The 27,604-nt window shown below is 43.9% G+C and overlaps 1 protein-coding gene across 5 annotated transcripts; it reads left to right on the top strand.

The window, feature by feature from the left end:
• Nucleotides 1-16: 16 nt before the first annotated feature.
• On the top strand, nucleotides 17-17,397 carry LOC111835361 (TNF receptor-associated factor 2-like). 5 transcript variants are annotated; one of them, XM_023795586.2, is made up of 12 exons: nucleotides 17-374; nucleotides 2,004-2,137; nucleotides 2,239-2,458; nucleotides 2,802-2,880; nucleotides 3,534-3,632; nucleotides 4,106-4,267; nucleotides 4,791-4,865; nucleotides 5,794-5,868; nucleotides 6,309-6,815; nucleotides 7,635-7,812; nucleotides 8,972-9,120; nucleotides 9,438-17,397. In XM_023795586.2, exons 3-12 carry the CDS (start codon nucleotides 2,271-2,273, stop codon nucleotides 9,654-9,656), a joined length of 1,731 nt encoding a protein of 576 aa, XP_023651354.1. In that variant the 5' UTR covers nucleotides 17-374; nucleotides 2,004-2,137; nucleotides 2,239-2,270; the 3' UTR covers nucleotides 9,657-17,397. The 5 variants fall into 5 exon arrangements, with proteins under 5 accessions (XP_023651354.1, XP_072570846.1, XP_072570845.1 ...); XM_072714745.1 differs by lacking the exon at nucleotides 17-374 and adding an exon at nucleotides 419-823 and having other exon boundaries at nucleotides 2,004-2,113; nucleotides 2,242-2,458; XM_072714744.1 differs by lacking the exon at nucleotides 17-374 and adding an exon at nucleotides 419-823 and having other exon boundaries at nucleotides 2,242-2,458.
• The last annotated feature ends 10,207 nt before the right edge of the window (nucleotides 17,398-27,604 follow it).

Genomic DNA, 27,604 nt, shown 5'->3' with positions numbered 1-27,604 from the left:
TGGCCAGGAGACGACAGCGTGGGACGGCGGGCTGGACGTGAGGCGGCGCGGTGGGAGACGCCGATGCACGAGCCGTCCGTTACAGCCCTGCACTTAATTTACAGTTTTGCATATTTATTAACACACAACCAAGCTTTTCCTGCAGTATTTCGTCCAACAGAATATTTTGCTACCAAATTGTTATTTGAATAAGATTGTCGTATGACAGCAAACCTAGATTTTTTCCCTATAATAAAAGTATATACATTAGTTGTTAAAGTGAAACAGAAATACAAACGCTTCGTGTGTAGTGTTACATGCAAAGAGCTGCCAATCATATTCTTGGAAAAATAAATTAAATGCAAGATGTGACTGTACATTCCGCTACTGAGAAGGTATAAACGCCTTCCATTTTATTCTTATTTAATTGTTGATGCAGGTTTAAAAATAAATTTGTAAGTGTATAGATGAGGTGGTAGTGGTACGTTTTGTGCCCGTCTTAGGCTGAAATCTTGCAGATGCTTTACTCTCGGCAGCTTACACTAACTTGCGCCCAAACAGGTGGCTGACTGTCGCCATCCCTAGAAAGCGCTGGTATTTTTTAAGACAAAAAAGGGAGAAAATGAAAAATCTTTTACTTGTGTGACGCAATACGGTGAAAGTAAATAGATGTATTTCACTAGATACTGCTTGCTTCGTATCTACCGTCTCGGTATCTGACAATACATTGTGCTTTTTGGCTGTTATTATGCATTACATATCAAAGATCTCCTAAAAGCGGTTCCCCCGTCTGTAAGCCATGTATGATGCCAACATCTGTCTGGTTTCACAAATGACCATTCGGGTAAGTTAAGTGGTTACCTCTTTATTTACGAGATGCGTTACAATCTGGAAGGGACGTCTTTGGCGAGTATAATTACTTATACGCAATTTCTAAAACGGTGTGCCAAGCATAAAGCCTTAGACACCGGCGCTATTAAATAAAAATGCAACAGTGAGAATTACGTTAGATATCGTCCGAAAACGATCGCGACGTTTGCATCTTGTACATAGGAAAACGGTACCGCCGCGTTAAACCCGCATAACCCGCGCACACTTTGTTCGTGTTAAAAATGCCTGCGGTCTATTTGATATAATTTATGCAATTTGCATGGTTGCTACTTTCACAGCATAAAGGATGAAGCAACGATGAAGAGGCCCTCTTCGCAATACGCTGGCCTGTACTTTTAGACGGTCCCATAGATATTTAAAAATTAGTAATTTTAATGCAAACAAGACGAAGAGCTGACACACGAGCGGTGCTTACTAGCAAGCAGGACACAGTAACAAACGCTGTATATTTATGGACAGGATAAATGCATAGCCTACTTTCAGTTTGGGTGAAACTATATAATTAAAATATTACTGTATTTAATTTTTTAAGAGAATGCGTTCTAAAATAAAATATTTGTGCACGTGGCTTGCATTTCGCTGCCTCAGATACTAGAAAACAATCGCCTTATGTTATTACTGTACCAAAATATATCTAGCAATGTCGATTTCTCAAAATATGAACGAATAATCATTACACTGAGAATAAATTACGGTATTTGTAATACTAGGTTTATTTTAATACTAGGCCAGGGTGTAACGTATTACAACAGATTTCTTTGTGTGTATTATAATACTTAATTATAACAGTAAATTGGACAGTAGCGTAGGAACCACCCTCTACGTCTACGTACCCGTTCCAGAATGGCCTCGTTCTTACCCCATCTCAAAGCCGTCTTTATGATGCGCTCGTTCCCATTGGTTAAAACGGTTCAATATCCCGCCCAGTCAAAGATTAAACTAGAAATTATAGCCAACCAGCATCGCACACTTATATACTGTATTTTCATGTGATTGAAATGTAGTTACACTATTTTCTGTGAAAAGACGATAAAAATAAAACAATGCATTGAATTTTTGAATATATTCCCTGTGATGGGTTGGCGTTGTGTCCAACCCTGTGTCCTATGCTGACCTTCCACATCCCTGACCAGGATAAGCAGTTAGAAGATGGATGGATGGAGATACACTTTCATAGCTATAAGGAATGACGGTGCGTTTTAACCGTCTGTGCATCAGTTTTCCGCACCAATTCTGGACCCAGGTGATCCAAACCCTTTCAGCAGAGGTACAATCATATAAACAACGACATATATGTGCTAAAATGTGTCAAAAACTGATTCAGATGAGTGTGAATTAAAATCTGATGGGCTGTGTTCTTGCTTTTAGTAGACTGAGTGCGTGTGTGTGCATGAGGGGCGATGACCACTCAGGACCTGTCGCCGACGGCGATGCCAGAAGCGAACAAGCCGGGATTCCCGAAGACCATATTGGCCAACAAACTTGAGGACAAGCATCTGTGCAATTGCTGCCGGAACATTCTGAGGAGACCGTTCCAGGCCCAGTGTGGCCATCGATTCTGTTCATACTGCTTTAACAGGACTGTCAGGTAAGCAGTGGATAGCAATAATCTTAGCGTCTTGCCTCCTGGACTGGGTTTGATTCTTCAAGGCACAGTATAAGCACAGCATGACAATTTAGGAAGCAACTAAAGGCAAACTTTATTTTTTCCCAGATAAATAGCATTGAACATTTTCTCTGACTGCATAAGACTGCACATTCTGTACAGTATGATAGCATGAATCTATACTTATCAACAACACAGTAATAGTAAAAGCAAAAATAAAAAGATTAACAATTGCATTTTGTGAAACGTTATTTAAACATCATGATGTATTCATGCATCACAAGGGTCCCCTGAAACTAAATAGCTTTTTTTTGTGTTATTGTAGTTCTGGACCACAGAAATGCAGTGCTTGCATTGAAGAAGACATATTTGAGGAGCCCATGTCTATCCTCAAGCCGGGCTGTGTAACTATCTCATTTTGTCTGTACTGTTTATTTTATCCATTATCTGGACTGATGGATGTGATACCAGAAGTACAGTTAATCTGTTCAATTTATTGTGGATGGATCTAGACCTGTGTCAAATAGAAGGGCCAGTAAGTTGATACAGACGCTCCCTGGGTGACGATGGTCTATGTTACTATATTTTGACTTTACGATGGGTATTCCAATTCCATTCTGTTTTCACTTTCAGTACATTATTCATTAAATTACATGAGATATTCAACACTTTATAAAATAGGCCTTGTGTTGATGATTTTGCCCAGCTGTAGTTAATGTAAGTGTTCTAAGCGTGTTTAAGGTAGGCTAAGCTAGGCTATGATGCTTTTTATGTTAGGCGTACTGTATTAAAATGCATTTCGCCTTACGATATTTTCGCCTTACGATGGGTTTATCGGAAAGTAGCCCCATCATAACCCAGGGAGCATCTGTATACTGTATGCTTTTGCGTGTGTTCATACTCCACTGTCTTAAAAGGAATTACAATCGCAGATATTATGTCTGCTTTTATTCCGAAGTTCAGAACAGGTTTTGGGGTTGTGGTCAGTGCAATTACAGTGTGTGAGCTGGCTTCTTTTTGTTTATTTTCATTTTTGTTTTTATATGTGCACCCGAAGGCCTTCCCAGATAACGCCGCTCGCAGAGAAGTCGAGAACCTTGCCGCAGTTTGCCTAAACGAGGGATGTACCTGGAAAGGCAGTATTAAAGAATACGAGGTAAGGTACATCACGTCTTCATGATTCATGACCTCAGTAGAATAAGATTTCATCTGCCTGAATGAGAGACCGTCATGCTTTTCAGGACAAATGCGTGAATTTTTGTAACAGTTTATTTGGGAAAGCATTTTTTGGCTAAAATTAAAGCATAAAAATATTTGTAGAAGCACATTCTATTAACAGAAATTTTATGTCAATGATTTTGTTGACCGTTTATAAAAGCGATACTGGCATCGGTTTGGTTTACGAACTTGGCAGAACCTCCACAAGACTATTTTCGTCTTGACTTTCCTCTCAGAGTAAATCGATCACACGGTGATCTATAGTGCCGATGTGTGCTGTCTCTTTTCTGCTCAGAGATATTGTTAGGGCCCATGCAGAGTAATACGTCAGCTGATGCAGATGCCATTGCTTGGTCAGCGTTGTTTCATGGTTGACCAAACGAATCACTTCTTTTTATTTCGGTGATACAGCTGAACCACGAGGCTAAGTGTGAGTTCATGGTCATCGCCTGTCCCTCCTGCAAAGAGCACATCCGGTTTAGCGAGCAAGAGCGACACAATGAGCGGGAGTGCTCTGAAAGGACCCTCAACTGCAAGTACTGCAAGGAGCCATTCCACTTCAAGAACATAAAGGTGCGGGAGCAACGTCTCTCGATCACGGCAAACATGGCCGTCAACCGCTGACAGAACATAAAGGTTGTAGTACCAGTGCTGCACAGTGGGTGGCGCTGTCACATCACACCTCCGGGCCTGGTGGTTCGAATCCCACCCCTGCTCCGTGTGTGTGCAATTGCTATGTTCTCCCTGTTGTTGTGTGGGTTTCCTTTAGGTATTCTGTTGCAGTTTGAAAGCATGCAGTTACGTGTCTTAGCATCTCCATAGTGTGTGTGTGTGTGTGTGCGTGTGTGTGTGTGTGTGTCCTGTAATGGACTGGAATCCCCTTCCTTATGCTGCCTGGGATAGGCACCAGCCCCCCGCCCCCCCTGCCCAATGACCTGTCCGGGATATGTGGTTAGAAGACGAATGGTGGTAATAACTTCAATGCCGTATCACCACTATAGTGTTTTAGCAGTTTTACTTCTGATTAGTGTGCTTAAATTGGCTTTTTATAGAGCTAATAAACAGCAGTAACACAGTGGCCTTCCTGGTTTCCTAGGCTCATGATGAGATCTGTCCCAAGTATCCTATGATTTGTGAGGGCTGTGCAAAGAAGAAGATCCCCAGAGAGAAGGCAAGTGATCCGCCCAAAAAAATTAACTCCAAGCTTATTGGCTCAGTATCTGAAACGACTTACAAGTTTAGCCCTTTTCAGAAGAGGATTTCGAATATCAGGTGAGGTAATCACCCAGCTTCCCCCAAGGTATTCGAACCTGCAACCCGCAGAATGAATATATGTGAAGTGCCGTCGACCCAGTCCTGCCCAAACTTGGCCGTACATGGCACTGTATTGGTCGTGGCACTGTCCATTTACTGAATGTGAGTGATGTGCACTTTCCTGCCTGAGTTTTCTGGTAAAACTTTACATCAACTGCACCTTAATAGTGCCTTTATAATGCATTTATAGAACATTCATAAGCAGCATGTAAGTACACCTTAACATCCTGTCATGCCTTAACAGCTTTATTATACATTAATAACAAACATTATACAGTAATCGGAGTGGCATGGTGGTGCAGTGGTTAGCGCTATCGCACTGTCTCCGCCTGGGTTCACTGTGTCGAGTTTGCATGTCCTCCCCACGTCATCATAGGGTTTTCTCCAGGTGCTGCGGTTTCCCCCCACAGTCCAAAAACAGGTTGAGGTTAACTGGAGTTGTCCATAGACGTGCCTGTGTGAGTGAGCCCTGAGGTGAGGTGTCCCGTCCTGAGTTATTCCCTGCCTTGCACTGTAGCTTCCAGGACAGGCTCCAGACGCCAGTGACCCTGAATAGGACAAGTGGTTTCAGAAAATGGATGGATTGTGTGATAACAACAAGCATTATAATCATGTAAAGTTTGTTGTTAATGTATAATAAAGCTATTAAGGTATGTTACCATGTTACGTTGTACTTACACAATGTTAGTGAATGCATTATGAAGGTGCACTGAATGTTGTATTAATGCATTATGAAGGTGCAGTTTATGTAAAACATTATCATTTTTTTGTGATCCTTCCTGCAGTATGTGGACCATATCAAATTCTGCAGTAAATTCAGGACCCCCTGCAGATTTCACGTTGTGGGGTGTGATATGTCTGTAAGTGGACTGTTCTATATTTTCAAAGCATATTCATCTTTGACTTCTCACCGGAAAATGTCTGTAAGAGTTACTGACAAAGAAAATAGGCCTACTGGCTTACAGTATAATACTAAGGAACTGTGGAGTTGGATAGTCAAGACTGTAATATAATTTCAGACCACATACTGACTGTCTGTCGGCATCGTATGTGTATTAAAACAGTCAAGACTGTAATATAATTTAGTACCACGTATTGAGTGTCATTTGGCATCTTATTTGTATTAAAAGTCAAGACTTTAATATAATTCAAGACCACATATTGACTGTCAGCTGGAATCGTTTGTGTATTAATAATAATCTGTTCTGATGTGTAGTTTGCAAAGGCTGTAGATGCTTTGCTCCAGTTGAGGTCTTATTCTTCACGTGTTTATTTTCATTGCATCTCCGCGCTGCTCGAGGTGGAGAAGGAGAAGATCCACGAGCACGAGCGGGCCTGCTCCTACGAACACCTCAACCTGCTGCTGCACTACATCATGGGTCTGAAAGTGAACCTGGAGGGCATGCAGCCGCAGAGCCTCGAGCTGGCCAGCCACAAGATCCACGAGCTGCACCAGTCACTGCGGGACCTGGAGGCCAAGGTGGGCCAGCTGGGCTCCCCACCTGCTCCGGCGCAGGCCGTTGCGGCCGCCGCGCCCGCCCCGCCGCCGCCCCCGCCCACGCTGCCCACCTCCTTCACGCCGTTGCCCAGTGCTGCTGGTGCCGCCCTGGAGCTGCAGCTGCAAAGCGAGAAGGCCAAGGTGTCCGAGCTGGGACGCCGGTGCCAGGAGCTGGAGCTGAAGGCCGGGGCCTTTGAGGGCGCCGTGTGCACGTTGAACCGCGAGGTGGAGCGTTCCGCCACCAACCTGGAGGCCAACGTCCGGCAGCACCGCCTGGACCAGGAGAAGATCGAGGCCCTCGGAAATAAGGTAGGGGCCCTGTTTGGGTCTCTCACTAATGAGGAAGAGTGATAGAAAGGCTTCCACTGACCAATGAAATCAGAGTAAACCAGTATAAATCAGGAAAATAGCTTGCTGCTAAAGGTTTCAAGTTTCAAGATTTATTGATACATGTGTTCTGAGAAACAGTGAAATTCTTGTGCCACAGTTGCAGGGGAGGGGACAGGTGCATGCAGGGGACAATAGGACAAACAACAGTACAATAAGAGAAGTGGCTATTAATATGGAGTATGACTCAATATGACGGTTTTCTCTTGAGGGTGACTAATAGGAATGTTCAGAATTGGGTTGTCAGTAGTGGACAAAATGGACAAAATGATGCTTCATGTTATACTTTTTGACCCCACTAGATGGTGCTCTATTTAAAAAAAAAAAGAAAAAAACAAGCACAAGGTATGTCCCAAAGCAAACCAAGAGCACCATCTAGTGGGGGCGAAAAATACAGCAAATGGTTCATGAAGAGTCATTTTGTCCATCACTCATTGTCAGCATTCTGTACGTCATGCAGTCTGTCTCTGCATGTAGCAATGTTTAGAATTATTATTTTTTTTTTTAGAATTTAGTGGTCTGTGGTCGTTGACACACCACAGCACACAACAAAGAAATGTGTCCTCTGCATTTAACCCATATGTGACATTGTGACATAGCAGGGGGCAGCTGATTCAGCGCCCGGGGAGCCGTGCTTGGGGACGGTACTTTTTCAATTACAAGTGTGCGTCCCTAACCATTAAGACACCACTGCCCACCCGTGTTCTCATCAGCATTTATATGCATGCCCATGCATCTCAGGTGCGCCAGCTGGAGAGGACGGTGGGCTTGAAAGACCTGACCATCAGCGAGATGGAGAGCAGGTTGCGTGAGATGTCCGCCACCACCTTCGACGGCGTCTTCGTCTGGAGGATCTCGGACTTCGCCAAGAAGAGGCAGGACGCCATAGCGGGCCGAGCCCCTGCCATGTTTTCCCCAGGTAACCAGCACAGGTCACGTGACAAAGGAGGCAGGTTGTTGTTGGACTACTGAATGACCCCATCCATCCATCCATCCATCCATCCATCCATCCATCTTACAAAGTCATTTATCCAGCACAGGGTCACCAAAGTCTGGAACCCATCCCGGGCAGCATAGGGTCTGAGGCAGGGCACATCCTGGATAAAACCAGAATATCCTAAAATAATGGAAAAAAATATATATTTTCCATTCCACCTACAAATTAACATATTTACTAAGTTAAGGTCAAAGTGGGTTTCCTGTATACAACAGTGACAGCTACATTTTATGGCGTTAAATTAATAGATCTTTTGCTGCTGGGGACTTTATTATTATTAAATTATTATATAATAATAATATTATTATTATTAAATTATTATTATTATTATTATTACTATCATTATTATTGTCATTTCACTGTCTAAGGAAAAGTTTGTCTGGTCTCCTAATCATTTTTTTGTGTGTGTGTGTGTGTGTGTGTGTGTGTATATATATATATATATATATATATATATATATATATATATATATATATATATATATATATATATATATATAAAACCTACTAGATTAACTCCCAATATGTTAATGCACATTTTGTTACTATACTTCCCTCTTTCAGAAAGTAAAATAGTTATTGAAAATTTTATAGGATAAATGTCTCAAAAGAAAAAGAGGATGATGAGATGGGTTAGGGTTGTAAGTCATACTGTTCATTTATTGCAGACACCTACTGCTCGCTGTAACTGTGAAGCTATTTCTTTATGGTTGTTGTCTTATTTTCAACTATTCTCTAAATTAAACGTTACAAAAAAGAAACCAGAGTACCCAGTGGAAACCCATGCTAGTATGGGAAGAACATGCAAACTCCACACAGATCAGAGGCAGGATTCAAACCACTAACCATGTAAGTATGAAGAAACAGTGCAACCAAGAGAGTCACTTTGTCACGCTAAAGATCTGCTTCGTGATACATTACATATGACCAAAAAAACACTGCAAACGTGCCTTGGAGTCCAGCTTTCAGTGTCAAATAGTCTTGAAGTCCTGGTGCTAGGAAAACGAGAATGTTGGAGCTTCAAATGCACCACATGAAAGCAGTTTCTGGAACATTCTTCGTCTCATACTCCCTACCCCAGCATTCTACACCAGTAAATACGGCTACAAGATGTGTCTGCGGATTTATCTGAACGGCGACGGCACGGGCCGCGGCAGCCACCTCTCCCTCTTCTTCGTGGTGATGCGGGGGCTCAGCGATGCTCTACTCAAGTGGCCCTTCAACCAGAAGGTGAGTCCACCTGGGGCCCCTGGAGCTCAGGTGTTCGACTCACTCTGATAGGTCTTTGAAAGATCACGCAAAGCATTACCTTTGTCCTTTTCTTTTCCTTAAACACAAGCGGTATCATATCTTGAACTGAAAATCCCTATATTGTTTTTGAATATGTGTGGATATAAGGAGATAAAAAGGCACCCATTTTTATGTTTTTTTTTTTTACTTTGTTTTTTTTTTCTGTAAAAGCAACTGGCTGCAAAACTGACTAGATTTGTGCTTGACAAGAGCAAAAGTCTCCCCCAGAAAGTGGCTCAGGTGTCTCCTGTGGCCAGGTGACGCTGATGCTGCTGGATCAGAGCAACCGCGAGCACATCATCGACGCCTTCCGGCCCGACGTCAGCTCCAGCTCCTTCCAGAGGCCCGTCAGCGAGATGAACATCGCCAGCGGCTGCCCGCTCTTCTGCCCGCTCTCCAAGCTGGACTCCAAGAACACCTACATCCGAGACGACACCATCTTCATCAAGGCCATCGTGGACCTGACCGGACTCTAGCCCCCACCATCCCTCCTCAGTGCTCCATGCCCATACCCACATTTCCAACCCCCCCCCCCTCCCAAGGCCTCATCCGAGGTTCCATTCCAGCTTTGCGCTTTTGGTGAGTCGACGTGCTGTTGGACATTGTGAAGGTGTGTCCTCTCGGTTCCTGTGCAGTGTCGTGCCCGTGCGCTGAGCTGCTGTGCTTGATGTCCCTTGGGCATGGTTTGACTTATTTAAGTGCAATTGCTGTTTTAAGGTCAGTCCAGCAGATGGTGGTATAGTGACACAGTTGCTGAAGGACTCTGAAACAAATAATGTGGTAAAGCTTCAGAACAAGCACAGAGAACAGGGTGTGCTTAGAGAGTATTGATGAGTTATTGCGAAGTATTTCATTTTTTTGGAATGCTAGATTGGAAACTACTAAAAATGACTATTTGGCCAGCAAGGAACTGGCCTCTGATCAGATCATAATGGTCTGCTTCAGGTTACACCCAATCAGAAGCTTTTCCCCACCGTTTTACATAACGGACCAATGAGTGCCAACAATAGAAAGCTTCCTGGGACCCCACCATATCAGTATCGGTGAATACGTTTTGTCATTTCTGTGCCGTATCTTTCCATATATATGAAAAATAACATTTTTTTTCATCATTTTTTCCACGCTCCTATTAAATAGCATCTGGTGCTAAGTAGTTTGTGTTTATTAGGGTTAAGGCATTTGAGCTTCTTACTTTCTTTTCAGTAGATTGATGCTGAGACGTGTTGAAGATTTAAATGAAGTCCTTGGATTTCTGTCACTTGCTCGTTTTTGGGTTTGTTTTTGTACAGATTGCTGACTCAGCTCAGCAAGAGATACCCTGCCAGTAAGAATATATACCTCATTAGGAAATTAGTAGTAGGTGACAGTAGAGATTAGCTCAATATCCACAACGATTAGTATCGTGTCCTGTTTGCATTTCACTGGCCAATTTTCTCCATGCACTCGTTCTTTCATTGTGGAAAAGGGGTGCGGCCACAAACATTTTGTAAAGCAGCCCTGACAGACACCCGGAACTGTTCTTTGTGTGCAGAGTTGCCATTTGTAGGTTTATGGGTATACTGTCTGTAAACTTATGAAAGCTTGTTGTGATGAGTGCCCTTTAATAAACGGCTACTGGTGAAGAGTTTGTTAGATTTGACCTTTATTTTAGTGTTAAGCCCCAGTGGTCAAGTCTCTAGCTCTGTTGTTGGGTTTTGGCTTTTTTATGATCGGCCGTTACAAAAAATACACTACACTGCATGTTTTTTTTTTAACAATAGGTTATTACAAAGAAATACACACATTACTTCGTTGTTTCCCTTTTCTCTATTTATGGCATTTGGCCACTAGGGTGCAGTATTTCACACGAAGCTCTGTGACACACCGTTACTTGCAGCCCCAGTGAAAGGTGACGTCATGGCAACATAAACCTTTTATTGTTCGAACCAGCCTGTCAGAGCCTTTTCATAAAAATCAAAGCGCTTGTGAACATCTATCATCTGGAGCCTAACAAGTAGTTAAATAAGGTGTAAGCACTGCAAACGGGAAGAAACACTGAGTATAAAAACGTAAGCGCTAGGCTAGACAGGGTTTATAATATATTTCTTCTAATAGTGTTTCTTATTTGCTTCTCTATGGAATATACCAGAAAATGTTTTAGAAATGTGTTTTCCATGTAGCGACTTTGCAATCAAGCATATTTTTTTCCGGCATCTGGGTTTCGAAGCAATTTATTTGATCACTGAAAGCTGAAATTGTTCCCGTCTTATGAATAAAAGTTCATTTTGTCGTGCGTATTTTTCGTTGAAAATAATTTCAGATGATGTAGGCGATGTTTATGGTGACCGTGTGAGTAGATCTGTTTCCGTATGCTCCCACGGTTGAAGGTTCGAATCCTGCCTTTACTGTGTGTGGAGATGATATATTGTCTCTGTGCTTCTCAGATTACCTACCAACACTGATGTTTTTTCCTGTAGTACAAATCCATGCAGTTAGGCTAAATGACCTCTGTAAATTGCCTGTAGTTTGTATTTGATCCCTGTGATGGTCTGGTATCTCAGCCTTATGCCTTGTGCTCTCCAGCCCTGACTAGGATAAGTGATCAGAAAATGGATAGAAGGTGACTTTCACTGTTATGCCATTTTCCGATTAAAGGCAAACGGCTTTGAATCATCCTCTTTTTCTGCTGCCTCTACATACTGCTCCTGTGCAGCTGATCTTCAGTCCCCACATGCTTTGCATTCAGCTTGGGAACATGTTTGTTTTTCAGTCTGAATCTGGTGTTGTTCCTGGAGGCGAGCAAGTTGCCGTGATCTCCGGGGGTGGGCAAGATCCTGGCACGAATTTCAAAATGCCGCAACTAAAGGCCCGAATCCCTGCATTCAGTTCTTTATTTAAAGTGAAACAAAAAAACACCCCATTCATTTAGGTACTGCTGCTCCATTTATCCTGGCCTTTAGTGTCCTCCAGACCGCTGTGGTTCGATCATTACCCCATTACCCCATCTTCCGTCCGTGCGACCGGCAGTGAATTTGCCGCTATCTGTTTGTGATTGCAGTACTTCCCTAAAACGATTGCCTAATCTGTCCCTTTTGGTTCTGAGATGTGAGGACGCACACGCTTGTTAAAATGGAAGCAGGTGTCTGTGACCAAACATGAATCTTTTTACGCATTCAGACTAGGCCGGGAGGTTTGGCACAATCCAGATGGCGTGGCACAGCCAAAAAGGTCTGATTCTAGTTAGAATTTATCTGTACCAACTGTCCCCATGCTCTTTAATTTCACTGCCACTTCTGGAGAAAAGGCTCCTGGTCGTGGCCCATTCTGGGACTTTAAAAAACAAAATAACTGCTGGAGGATTGTCTCAGAGAAGCTTCAGTCACAGGTGGGGCTTGGTTTCTAGTCCATGGTAAAATAAGGGTAGGAGTGTTGTAGACTAATGAGAAAATACGAAGAAAACAACGCCCATGAAAGTGAGTGTTCAGTTAAATTGTTCTGTTTTTTAACCATTTTCCATTGCCAGTAGTCTCCAGATGTAAACTGCAATTTGCCCCAGTGGAATGGCAAAACTGATTACATAACCCCTGGACTGCAGTAATATCACATTATAAGACTCAGAGGTGTAACTCGTACTCGGTTAGTAATGTTTGCTAAGTAAATGCTTCTCCTCATGATTTATGCTCTGTTGACACCCTTTGACCACTTATTTCAAATCCACAAGTTTGACAGCTGGAATAAGCTCTAATTTTACCCAGTTGTGTTTGCTCTTAATATGAGTTATATGAGTAGAAGATAGATGGCAGGATGAGGTATATTTATTGAAAATCATATTAATGAAGGCAAATCAAAGTTCAGGTTTTTGATTTTGGCTGTAATCAAACACATTTATAAAACTCATTGGTAGTGGGATTATGTTAATGTACATATATTTTACTTGAGCCCAAATGTTTTTGTTGTTCATTATTACATGTTTATTACATATTGCATGTTTTTTGTTGTTCGTCATTATGTATATTATATATATTTGTAATGCATGTCATTAGTTTGTAAAGGTCCCAGGAAATGATTGACAGCAGTCACTAACACCGCTTTGTCTTTCCATTAAATGCTTACCTAAAATGTCCATCCATCCATCCATTGTCTAACCCGCTTATCCTACTGGGTCGCGGGGGGGTCCGGAGCCTATCCCGGAAGCAACGGGCACGAGGCAGGGAACAACCCTGGACCCCCAGACAAATCCACCCCCCCCTCCCTACCACAAGCGCTTATATTTGACTGGTAAAGTGAAATAAGAGTAATGACTTGTCAAAGATGTAGAATGAAACAGGTCAGAATCAGATTTAACAGTCCAAAAACGGTGAGAACCTGAGGACCCGGTCAGTTTAAAAGCTGGATGACACACAGAATGCAGCGTTTCTGTCCTGCGTCTCAGATGCATCTAAAGCCTAATGCAGCGGATGGAGAAACGGGACTGAATGACGGCACAGGGCAGGAGGTGGTGTAGTGAGGAATGGAACCAGCGGGCTGTCGGTGAAGGCTAGACGGGGGAGACGTTCTCACAAAACTGACCCTGCTTTGTTCCTCCAGGGGATGTACAGCCATTCAGAGAGCTGCAAAGAATTAAGCTGCTGTCACGATTGTAACACACTGTATGGAGAGATGTCCCCTGAGCTGACTGTGCAGCTGCTCTTACATTTCAGTCTAACTGCATTTTTAGTGTTTATGTACATCTGTAATGAAATTCTGAGGGTGGGCTGGTGTCCTGTTTAGGGGGTGCCCTGTACTTTTTGGGGTGGCTTCCAGTCTCAGTGACCCAGTTCCAGATGAATAGTTACGGAAAATAGACATGGATAAAAATGTCTAATACTAAAAGTGGAAAATACTAAGATTTGGTAGTACTTTGTATAAGAACTAAAATGTTTGTTCCGATTAAGTTTTTTTTCCATTAAACTTTAACAGAATTACTATGCACGGTCTTGTAAAACACATACATACACAAGTGGGTGTCTAAATGGTGGATTTATAGTGAAACTTCAGTTGTAATTTTATTTACTGTATCAATCCTGAACCGATCCTGTCATGTAGGAGATTTCCGCAAGTCTCGAGCCATGCAGCGCCACCTGCTGATAAACTGACAGACAGCCCTTGTCTTGCTGTTTTTGTCTCCACTACCTGGATGATCACTGGAGCCCATTAAAATAAACATCTCCAGATGGGAAGCTAAGATTGGCTGTAACAAATGAGGAGACCTCACACCTCCAAGCCTGATCTGGAGTTTGCTGAAGGATTTTTTCCCCCAGACCAGTTTTCTCCCACAGCAGAACAGTATGATGTTGGGTTTAATTGATGACTATTTTAAATGGGTGTTTCAGTGCTTCCTGCCTTCACTCTGTGCTTCCTGCAGAAGGCTCCTTCTTAACATGACCCTGGCTCTGTAAACATCCATCCATTTTTTATACCCACTTGTCCTATTTAGGGTCTGGAACCTATGAGTTTTTGGACTGTGGAAGAATCCGGAGAACCCGGACCAAACCCTACAACGACACGGGGAGAACATGCAAACTCCACACACACGGAGCCATGTCAGAGACTCAAGGCCCTAGAGACACTGCACCACTCTGCCACCCCTGTCTGTAAACAATTATTTATAATGGGTTGACAAGCCAGACAGAAATCACAAATTGGTTAAAAGGTAAACAATAACACAGAGTAAAAGGGTGACTGCATGATGGGAAATGTTTCTTCTGCACTTGAAGGATCCCACTGGTCTCATACTACTGTCTGGGGGGATGTACAGCCAGTATTTGTGTCTCTCATTCCTGCTTTGGTTACGGTCATCCTATAAAAAAATCCTGCTTAACAACCAGAGGGGAGAGTGGGATTTAAATGGACGTCTGCACAGCGTGCTGAGTTTGCCCTGCAGCCCAAACAGCTGCCTGATTAGAGCTGCTGTTGCCCATATGCTCAGCTCTGGCCAGACTGAGGCAAAGTGAATCTGTTGGGGTCATAGTTATGGTTCTGACCCACCACTGATTACTATGGAGAAAAAAATCAGTATAGAACAGGGGTGGGCAATCTTATCCCAAAGGGCTGCTGTGTATGCAGGCTTTTGGGATAACCTTTAGGTCAGCTGCTCAAACCCAGGTGTGAGGACTCTTCAGCCAATTAGTCTTCTAATTAGTAATAAAATTAGGGTGTTACAGCAAAAACCTGCATACCCAACGGCCCTTTCTGGATAAGATTGCCCACCCCTGGTAAAGAACCTCATGGTCTTTGTTAGCGTTTGATACAAAATCAGCACTTTTGTTTTGCAAGACCACCCAATAGCAACAAGTTTCCAGGAAGGGTAAAACTAATGTTTAAATGTGTTGCCCACAGCTGGGATTGGTAGCCGTCTGCAGCTAGGGGCAAATGAAAAGGTTAAGTGACATTTGTTCTGTGAACACTAGAGGGAGACAAATACACCTTGGTGAACGTATTGAACGGCTCATGTCTGCTTTTCGTTCCTGTAGCTTTACTTGGTCTTAAATATCAGGACATTGAGCTGGTCGGTGATTTAGTGATGTCACCTGAGTCTAATTTTTAATCACTCTAAGTATTTTGATGTTTTATTTAAGGACACACTGTGTTTCTACTTCATGGAAAATAGGCCTATAAATCATATTTGAATTATGACATATTTCCACAAATTTATTTTCTGATCACTGACGCTTTCCATGATTGAATGTGATTCTCGCCTATTTTTCTTGGTTGTTTCAAATTGTTACATTTGAGAATTTCACAATCTGTACCCGCATAAACCAAGGCTGCTGGGCTGCACTTAGCCATCTGTGGACATTATTGAATTCAGCCAGATTAAGTTCTTTGTCAGATTCCTCTGCAGATCACAGCATCTCCATGTGCCACCACTGGAGCCGTGACTGGCAAACCTATCTGTGTCAAAAAAAACATACTGTTGGTAGTCTGTAGGATTTGGTGGTGAAGAGGAGTCCATCTTAGTAATATTTCTACAGCTGATATTACGAATGTTAATTAAACAAAAATGATCTCTACCTGCTCTCTTTTTCACAGGAAAAATATATAGTAGCAGCTTTTGCACACAATCCTAAAAATCTGACAGTTTAATATAGCCGGTTGTAGTATAAAGGATCAATTTCCTAAAACTACTCTTTGCCAACATGCTTAGCATGGTTGCCTAATTACTGCAGATGTTTTTTTTTGAGTGCTATTGAGAGTATTGAAAGTTCTCCCCTCCTCCCCGGTGTCCATAGTGTGTCCATAACTTCAAGCTCTTCGCTAAGCCTTGGGTTGTTTGTTGATTGCTGCATTTTAGCCGGGATATTTGTGTGGACACCACCGCATTTTTCAGAGGTAGTGTCTACTTCTGGCAAGACTGGCTCCCCAGTCCCTGCGCTTGGTGGCAATAGTAATTGCAGTGCATTCGCACTGTACATGCAGAGCAGTCATACTCTAGACACTGTGCACTTGCAAGGCATTCTGGGAAGGAAAGGGTGAATGTCATTCGGCATAATCATTTGGTTTTAGATACTTGGTTTCTTGCTTTGTTTCATTTCTTTTGAATCTCTAATTATAATAAAGTAACACATATGAATAGTCATTTGCAGAGAGTTTTCTCTCACCATTGGTGAGCAGAGGCTAGTGGGCCAGTACAGCTTGGCGGACTGCCATTTTACACGCGTACTCATTCATTTATATTAGTTTATGGAGTCTCATTTCTAAAAATGTCCATCATATGTTTTAAGTGTTAATGATTTGGTGAATGTTACTGTGTATATTATCAATGAGTTGAGGTGTGATATTGGCTTGTCAAGTGAAGCTTGGTCAGTAGGACTGGTTCATGAGTGTATTAAAAGTGAACATTGAATTCATTGAAGGTGTCAGTGACGAGTATCTGCTGTTCATTTAATTCAGTAAATTGCTTCATGTGTTAAACACTTGAAAATACACAAGTATCTTCTATGTGCCAGATTTCCTTCCTCTTCAGGAATGGTTGTTAACTGGCAAATGTGGACGTTCTAACTGCTTCCTGGTCAGATGTTTTTAGGTGTATCTCTCTCTCTTTTTTTTTTAGAAGGCTCTGTGTATTAAGTACTCTGTTTACCAGTACCAGATGATATGACGTAAATGTTGTACTTTATTATGTGTTGCCAAGAAGGAAAACAGCTACTGTTTACTCTTGAGTGTCTTCATGAAGGAAAAGTTTGGACTCTGTGCTTAAGTTTTGGGAATTTGTTCTTCCTTTTCTTAACTTTTCAAAGGAAACTAAAAAAAAAAAGGTAAACATGCATTAAAAAGAAGTTAGTAATAAGATTCTGTTATTTATTTTTATTCAATGGATTGCCAAATTACATGAAGTTAAGACATGGCAATATTGCACACATGTATGTTGCATATGCACAAGCAAGAGGTCTCCACCATGGGTGTAAATTATGGGGGAACTGGGGTTTGTATTAGCCGGTTTTGATTTTTTGGGGAGGGTTATGACCCCCCAGGAATTTACGCCCATGTATGTACGTATTCCCATCGTTCCTTTTGTGCCTGATCATCGATGATCCAAATAATTGGGACGTTATTCTGGTCTGGAAAAAGACGTGGGAGTGACTGTGCCCTTAGGTCTGTTTGGCAGCCCTTTGTCTGACGGGAGAGATTCCAGAGAAAAGATGTGATGGAAACAAGATGGGAGATTCCCTCTGATTCCCTGCAGACATCCTGCTCCTTCAAGATTATGGGGGGGGGGGGGGGGTGGCCGGCAGCGGCTGGGCAAGGTGAGTAAGGATAATAATGTGCTAATAAACCATGGTGCTTTTTTTATTGCTCTAGACTCTGAGTCATCTTCCCACAGGACACCCCCCCCCCCGTTCATGTCGGACTCACGTTAAGGTCATCACCACTAACTTCTTTTTTAAATCACAGAGATCCTTCTTATTTGCGCTACGATTTCAGAGTTTGACTCTGACCACACAGCGAGAGGTGGCTCTTTTGAAAATGGATCAAAGTCCGTAATCTGCCTGCTCTATAGTTTCAGATGGAGACATCGCTAAAGTGACCGCTGGTCTTTCTTATTACATTCACTGGAGTGTAACAGGGGTGTCCTTTGATCCCGGAGGTGATGTTGAAGCTTTAGAGCTGCTGCGTCCTTTTTATTTGTTTGATTTGTGCTTAGCGGAGGGTGGGGAGAGGGTATATATCCCCCAGATTAGGGGCGGGTCTATGGAGTGGCCTAGGCCCACCCAGATTGACAGCTGGGCCCTCCCATTGAGATTAATGAAAATTCATATTTTTAAAAATACTTTTTTATTATAATTATTATCACTAATTACATTGAATGTGAATTGTTTTTTTCTTGGGAATTATTATAATTATGTATTAATAAAAAATATATATATCACAAACCAAACTTTATTATGCCGTTCTGTAACTCTGTCACTCCCAACTATAGAACAGTGGTCATTATGACTGAATATGTGAGCTCCCTCTTGTGGTGCTTTTTAGGTAGGACACCATGGTCATGGCTGTAATATTGTTGCTGTCACCATGTTGTAAAGATCCAAGGTTTTTTAAGAGAACGTGTGGTAATGAGCTTCACTCGGGCCCACCCAGATTTCATCCAGGTCCACCCATCAGCCACTTTCTGTATCTGCCACTGTCCCCAATGACACTACAGTATTGACTCGTCTGTCTCACAACACTTGCCTGGGGTCCTTTGCATGTTCTAATGACGTTGCTGAACGCTGAATCCAGACTGTGCCCTCCCTGCCGTCCTCTCTGTGGTAATGCCAGGGTTCCATGGCTTGGTACTGCTGCAGGCTTAGTTGCGCGACTGTAATTCTCATTCTCGTTCTTTCCAACTGAAAGGCTCATTACGGATGTGATCTGCTGCATTTGTGTCAGTGCAAATGACCAGGAATTACGCAGAGTCAGGGATTCCCTGGGCACTTCTGGTTACCCAGGAAGCTGTGGTGAGATGAGTGGCAAGATGGCCACCTTCACTTAGAGAGATGCAGATGTCCTCTCAGAGACTCTCTGGACCCAGAGGTCAGAGTTGCGCGCAAAGCGAGGCCTGTTGTGCAAGAATCAAGTCAGTGTAGGTGAGGAGTAGTTTGCGATCACGGGGCTGGTTTTCTTTCTCTTCTCTTTAAGGAACTTGTGTTTCATCAGATGCTGAGAACAAAAAGCATAAGTAAACAACGGAGACATGTGACAGAGACCAGGGAGGACCGGTAGTGTCCCGGCTAACAGACCAGACCTGTGACCCAAACGGTTAAGCTACAGGACTTCAGAATATGACTGTGCTCGTATGCGTGAGTGAAGTATTCATCAGAATTAACATCAGGCGAACGAAGAATGTAAATAACGGAATGAAAAGTCTGGTTTAGCTCTGGAGGACTTTGCGGTTATCTGAACACGGCAGCACGTCCTCGTCCGTCTCAGGGTACGTGTCAGTGTGGGGCAGGTTTGGAACTAGCAGCTGCCGAAACACAGAGAGGAGTGGGTGACTCCCCGGCTTAACCGTGGTGACTGCAACTCTGCCAGGAAGCTCTCTGATGACTAAACACATCCGGCAAGACCTCACCGGCACCGAAAGGCTAATTCGTTCCCGTTTGGTCTGCTCCGGTCTGCCGGGAATGCATGCAGCCGGCGGGCCGGAAAATGCCGTGGACCATCCTCTTTGACGACAGGGACGGTGCCCTCCACTGATGGAAGGAGCGCCCCCTACCTGCGAGGAAAAGCTACAGCAGCTAAGGAACTTTAAAAAAATGGTGGTAGGTGGTCTGTTTTGGGGTGGGGTCCAGCTCTCGGATAGCACTGAAATAAACAGGGCGGAGTGAGTGACACCCACGAAAGTGTGAGCCAAGTGATGTAAGTGTTAGTCGGCCTTCATTCGAGCCACTGGAGCAGCATTTTTATGACTGAATTGTGATTTATATTGTGGTGTTTTGAGACATGATTTGGGGCCATCAGAGACATGTGACATGGGGATAGGAGGAAGAAGTGAGGGCTTGATTATACCATGGGGAGGTTCTTTCAGATGGGGGAGCTGGGTTTGAACATCAAGGTATGTGGGCACATTTTCTGGGGTTGAGAGAAACACAGAGAACTCAGTGACATGACTGGAAAGGCCCAGGAGAATGAATGTGACTGTCAGGTAAATTAACCCCCTTCTTACGAGCAGCTTCTGACTGCCAGTTATTTGGGTAATAAGGTCCTAAGAGATGCAGTCCACAGATTGTTGGAATGTCACGTTGAATTTGAACCTTTCTAGTGTCAAACACCCCCCTGAGGATCACACACATAGGTAGCTGACTCCAGCCACGTGAACGATTAAGGTTATGTCAATCAACGGACACAACAGCAGAGCTCGTTCTGAGGCTGGATACCTTCCCTGCAATTAGATCCCTTCAGAGAGACATGCAAGTCTGTCAGGCTAGATGTGACTCTGCTCCCGTTACCGCTGCTCCCGTTACCGCTGCTCCTCGCTCATCACCTCACATCTCGTCACGCCTCATTTCCCCAGCTATGCAAACTTGGTCACGATTAGAAGGCCATTTCTAGCGGAGAGCGAGCAGCAGCGCTGATGTCACGTTTTCCATTGCCCTGGCAGTGATGCTTCCACCCCTATCCCCCCCAACCCCTCCCCCCCCATGCGCTGTCCTCTTCGCAGCTGTTTATAAGATGCCGGGATAGCAGCCCGCCGGCGAAAAGGACCTCAGCCAGGAGGTCACTTACGTAAACGGGGGAGCGCGGCCTGTTTACAGCACACACTGAGTGCCGGACGTTCTTGGACGGGAAGGTAATGCACCTAATGTAACCTTTGTTTACCCCGCTGCGCTGGTGATGCCGCAATGGTACGCTCCAGGTGAAATCCCCGCAGCACCACAATGAAGTTGGGCTGAACCACTTTTCAGACAAAGGTGGGTTTGTGGCTCACCCTGAATGCTGCTCGGTTTATTGGTGATAGTGATATTTTGCCATTTGTATGTAGGACTTCCTTTTCACATACCCCACCTTTCAGGTCTGAACCAAATCGGGGTCACAGCCAGGGGAGGACACTGATCAGAGCACAGGCTCAGTGATTTTTATTGTGAAGGGGGGGTTAAGGATCTAACAATGACTTGATCATTGTCAACAATTTTGATTCAAACTGGCAACCTTCCGACCAACAGTTATGAACTGTAAAGCTGTACACCACATGAATGTGTTCATCAAATGCAATAAATCGGCATAAAATCCTAAACCATTACATTCTAAATTTTCCTATGAGCATGTAATGAATGTCTTTATGTTGGAATCAATCTATATGAATAATGCATCGACATGATTCAAACTGATAGAAATGATTTGACTTCCTTTTGACCTATTTCCTTTTTTTCCCTTGGTTGCATTCACTTTGTAGAAAGAAATTCAAAAACAACAGATCGAACAGCTCTCCAGTGTCCTTTCCTCTGAATTTACCCTACTTGTGTGCCTCTTTTCAAGCAGTTGAAAAATGGTAATAATATCCCTTTTACTCTAAATGGTTTAGATGGTGGTACAGAGATTGTACATGTTTCTCTGTATTAAAGATATTTTATCCTTTTAAAACAAAACTCCCATGGCAGCTGTAGACTCTCATAGGGTTGGAAACAAAAAAAAATGTTGTCCAAGGGACATTCTGGAATGGTAAATTATGTTAATATAATTCAATTTTATCTTTTGTACAGCCAAACCAAACTCCAATTTTAAGGGCCTCCATTAACTCTTGGCTGCATCCGGAGGCCATAAAGCTACAGCGATGACATCCTTTGATGGAAGCGAGAGATCGCAGAAGGCGATTGTGCCCCACTTTGAAGTGCCCTTCAATAATTTAGCTAATTAATATAGTCAGAAGTAAGAGTGGCCAGAATGTGAGGTCAGCGCCTGAGCTGCAGTTCACAGCCTGATAGCCCATACGGTGATGGCAGGTAAGGGGTCAAAGTTCGTGTTTCCTTTTGTGGCCCCCTAGTTTTCAGCCTGTATTGCTTAGCTGCAGCGCAAAGGAGTTGGGGGGGGGGGGGGGGTAGGGGGGGGGGCTGTGCTGTTGAGAGCCCTTGTGTGAGGTAGGTTTACCTTCAGAAACCTCTGCCTGCAGTCCGGCACAGAAAGGCTGTAGAGCGGCCTCTGTCAGGACCCCTACACCAACATTCCAGCATACTCAACTCACACATCTACAATGTATGTACGTATGTATATATATCAGTGGCGGCTGCTCGAAGGCTGCCGCTAAAACGGCGCAAAACTTTTAGTCAAATATGTACTGTTGCATTTGCATCGTTATTACAAAGAGCGTGCTACAACATGTTCAACTTCATGGTTAGTTCATTCAGAATGAGCAATAATTTCTCGCAGGTCGTCTAGCATGATTTTTTTCTCACGCACCACATTCCCGTAGCGGCACGATCCAGTAAAACCCATTGAAGTGCAGGGGCTGCACTACTTTTTGATTGACATTTGATTGGCGTTTTGGAATTATACTTCGGTAACAGAGTATTCAAAGTTCAATTCCATGCAGATTTTCAGCAAATGACGTCTTTTCATTTTTTCGATTTTCATTTGTACATATCCTGCTGTAAATAAAAACATAAATATAGCATCCTTGAGTTTGCTCCTTTTGTTAGTTTCGTTAGTAAGGCTTGTTCACTAGTAGGATAGTAAAGTTCATTCATTTATTTCAAAGTAGGTCTTGGGGGGGGGGTTGCCCTGTTTGAAAGACCACCAGCCGCCACTGAATATACAATACATATCTATTATTTATACTTTTTTGCACTACCTCTCACCCTACTGCTAACTGTAACTGCACACTATGGATATTTATGCTGCCCCATCCTGGGTTGTTCCCTGCCTTGCTGTATAGGATAACAGTTACAGTAAACGGATGGATGGATATTTAGGACAATTGTTTAATGTTTGATGCCATATCTTTTTGTACATGTGTCACATTCTGGAGCTTGGAAATAATGCATCTCACTGCAAATTGCACTGAATTGTGTTTGTGGCAAATGGAACTTAGAACTTTGCCGACTTATCAATTAGCTAGCAATGATGATCTCAAATAGCCATTGTGACGTGTGTGTGTGGCCAATGGATAGATCTCCATGGGCTGTGACCGGCTTTCAGATGTTTCACTAATGCTGTAACAGAGTCATACACTATGAATGCCTAAACTCCTGAGTTTGGTTTGTGCGGTTATGACTCGCGCCTGCCTCTCTCACTTCGTCAGCTGTGCGCTTCGGCGCCGATCGATTGAGTAAAATCCAAAGGAATGTTGAGTGTTTATGAAAAGGAGCTATTTCTCGGCCACGTATTTACCCGAACTGTCGCTATCGGGAATGCCTGTGCTTTTTCATGGAAAAAGTTGCGTGGCTGTGCAAAGGTTCCTCTATCTGCATCGCATGTGTCCTGTATCCCTGGTTACTGTTTGGATTCCGGCGGAAGCCAAAATGCACATTTTCCGCTGGTTAGGGAATTAGGACATACATCATCCTTTCGTTTTTGCGTTTATTGCACTCTGATGATCCCCACAGCCACAGATGGAAACAATTTATTTTCTAAATTAAGACTTAAGCGTAAACGGAAGGATTAGAACTGGTCATCCTGTGCATTACAACCAGAATGATGAGAAATATGTTGGTGGTTCAAAGGCCCAGTTTATGTTTAGAGATAATTGCTGATGTGACATGGGAACTGGAAGCATATCTAGCCTTCCACTGACCAATAAAAGACCTACAGTACACCTAGCTGCCATTGGAAGATCATCATCTCAACTTAGCTGCCAATGGTTGGCCAGTACTTGCTCGTTATAGATCTACACTCCTTCTTAATAAGATCTTGCAGGAATGATAAATATTATCCTTGCGAAGGGACGTCTCATTTTCTGGAATAACGTAACAGTGATTGCTGTTGACTTCTGGGTTAATACAAGTCACATTTCCTAATCTATGTTGATATTGATGTCCGGCAGTTATAGTCAGCTGGAATAATCACATTCAAATGGAAATTTGTGATGGACTGGCATCCCTACCCTGCTGTCACTCTGCAGTTCATAAATAATAATGGAAAATGGATAAGATGCTGGATAAGAGATGGCACGTGTTAATTCTTTTGCCCTGTCGGTTGCTGGAAACCTATCATTGATGTTTTTTTGGTCAGATTTTCTTAATCATTTTATTATTTTATTATGTTTCTTGCAGCATGATCGAAGCATTTAAAAATTGTAAACCAACTGAAATAAATAACAATTGTTTTAACAAATTGTTCCCAGTGCTCATTATCTCTCATTTTTCATGTTATGGATAACGCATTTCCAAAAGTATGCTAATTCTGCAAACAATGCCCCTTTTATGCTGGTAAAGAAGACAATTATTGTCAATTTAAATCCAGATTGACTCAGCATTGATAGAGAATTCGGTTGTGAGATGGGGCTGTGGTCATCTGGGGGGGTGGGGGTGGAGCTAAGGCCCCGCAGCTGTTCATGATTGATTTATCCTGTCTGTCCCTCATTTCCCTGTACACTGATTGGCCAGACCAGACATTTTTAAAACAAACCTACAAAAAAAACCACTCTGTCATCAAGAAGCTAATCTATTTTACTTTTCACTCCCTTTTGTTGAAAACTACAAAAAAAATCCTGGATTAAATTGATCAAATGGTATTAATGTGTGATGGACTGGCCGCCTCTTCAGCGTGTCCCCTGCCTCGTGCCCACTGCTACGCTGTATTGGATAAGGGGTCATGCAAGATGGATGAGTTCTGTTTAATATAGTCACAGCCAACCAGATGGCATTTTCAAAAGCAAAACACGTTTGTTTAACATTTGCGAAGATGTTTAATAATACAGAACTGCTGAGTGAAGTGTGTATACACATTTATATATGCCGTACCCAGAATGAATGATGAGTCTATTAACCAACTTTCTATGTTTAAGCAATAAGGTCTGGGGGAGGGGGGTGAAGCAGGGCTGGATGGAAACAGAAGCTTCTAAATCTGAGCTAGACAAGTTAGACAAAAAAAGCGTACAAAATGAATCATCACCGAGGATGACTGAGGAACAGGCGCGTTGCCATGGCACCGGGGACGCCTCGTCACATGCTTCCATTAGCGAGGATTCCAGCGCTCACCCAGCCTAGCCTGTTACGAAAACCGGCCTAATTCAGACAGGTTGGGGTCATTTCTGAGATTTCTCTGGCTGGAAAGCCCCCCCCCCCCACTGTGGAGTAGATGCAACGTGATGAAAACGGCTAATTCTGCCCTGTGTTTTGGTATAAAGCTTCTGGGAAGAGGGAGGTTTCTATCAATAAATGAATGATTTGACATTAATGCACACCCGTGTTGCTCCCTTGCAGCAATTTTTCCCTTGATAACTGTTTACTTTGGGGGTTTGGCTCCATGTGCTGGGAAACATACATGGGGAGGGTATGATGGTGTTCAGCTCATTCTGGTTTCTGGAATTCCCATGTAAAGCCCTCATCCTGGGGGCCGATGCCCATGTAAAGGCCCTCATCCTGGGGGCCGATGCCCATATAAAGGCCCTCATCCTGCGGGCCGATGCCCATGTAAAGGCCCTCATCCTGGGGGCCGATGCCCATATAAAGGCCCTCATCCTGGGGGCCGATGCCCAAGTAACGGCCCTCATCCTGGGGGCCGATGCCCATATAAAGGCCCTCATCCTGCGGGCCGATGCCCAAGTAACGGCCCTCATCCTGGGGGCCGATGCCCAAGTAACGGCCCTCATCCTGGGGGCCGATGCCCAAGTAACGGCCCTCATCCTGGGGGCCGATGCCCATGTAAAGGCCCTCATCCTGGGGGCCGATGCCCATATAAAGGCCCTCATCCTGCGGGCTGATGCCCATGTAAAGGCCCTCATCCTGCGGGCCGATGCCCATATAAAGGCCCTCATCCTGGGGGCCGATGCCCATTTAAAGGCCCTCATCCCGTGGGCCGATGCCCATGTAACGGCCCTCATCCTGCGGGCCGATGCCCATATAAAGGCCCTCATCCTGCGGGCCGATGCCCATATAAAGGCCCTCATCCTGGGGGCCAATGCTCATGTAAAGGCCCTCATCCTGGGGGCCGATGCCCATATAAAGGCCCTCATCCTGGGGGCCGATGCCCATGTAACGGTCCTCATCCTGGGGGCCGATGCCCATATAAAGGCCCTCATCCCGGGGGCCGATGCCCATGTAAAAGCCCTGATCCCGTGGGCCGATGCCCATGTAACGGCCCTCATCCCGGGGGCCGATGCCCATGTAACGGCCCTCATCCCGGGGGCCGATGCCCATGTAACGGCCCTCATCCCGGGGGCCGATGCCCATGTAAAGGCCCTCATCCCGGGGGCCGATGCCCATGTAAAGGCCCTCATCCCGGGGGCCGATGCCCATGTAACGGCCCTCATCCCGGGGGCCGATGCCCATGTAACGGCCCTCATCCTGGGGGCCGATGCCCATGTAAAAGCCCTGATCCTGGGGGCCGATGCCCATGTAAAGGCCCTCATCCTGGGGGCCGATGCCCATGTAAAAGCCCTGATCCTGGGGGCCGATGCCCATGTAAAGGCCCTCATCCTGGGGGCCGATGCCCATGTAAAAGCCCTGATCCTGGGGGCCGAAGCCCATGTAAAGGCCCTTATATGAAATATAATTCATAGTAATGTTTTGAAGTCAAACTAAGCTGTTCCTTTTGTATTTAATGGTTTTCCGTTTGAGGAATTTGCAAAAAACTGCAGTGCATGATGGGTAGGATTTAAAGGCTGCCTAACGTCCTCGTTCGTCTGACGATTATATGTCGTGGGCCTTTTAATTTGTTTGTTTGCAATTTCGCCAGGTAGGCTACCTTCTTTAAACTGCGTTTTGTTATACTACATATTTCGGGATGTTTTATTGTAGTCTTTGTAAATATGTATATAGTTTAGCCTAACCCAGCCACTTAAGGGAGCAAGCCAGCTCAACTAGGTGCCGGGGTGTTCTGTCATAAAATCCTACCTATCGAGACGTGCTATCGAGCCTTTCTGCGCATGTGCAGTTCCACCGTTTTGGGATTAGGGTTAGGTTTTAGGGGTTAGGGTTGAGGTTAAGGTAAGGGTTTTAGGGGGGTTTGGGGGGTTAGGGTTAGGATTAGGGTAAGAGTTAGGGTTAGGGCTATCGATTAGCACTACGGTAGCATTTTTTGACAAGGCAGTATATATCGACAGAACACCGGTCCCAACGGTTGGCGTCAAGAAATAAAGAGATTATCTTCACTGCATCACTGATGCAGGAAATATGTGGTTGTATAAATAAATGCGTTCAAGTAGGTTAATGATTCTGCGCTGCCTAAATTGTATAAAAAGTTAAGCTCCATGACATTTGAATGGGCTATACCCAGAGGCATGGACGCATTATGGAGAATGATCGAGAAAGACGGTGCGTGCACATCA

Source organism: Paramormyrops kingsleyae, chromosome 7 (assembly GCF_048594095.1).
Source record: "Paramormyrops kingsleyae isolate MSU_618 chromosome 7, PKINGS_0.4, whole genome shotgun sequence".
In the NCBI taxonomy this organism is placed as follows: Eukaryota; Metazoa; Chordata; class Actinopteri; order Osteoglossiformes; family Mormyridae; genus Paramormyrops; species Paramormyrops kingsleyae.
Note: the sequence above shows the minus strand (reverse complement) of the source record. Positions and strands in the feature narration are given on the sequence as shown.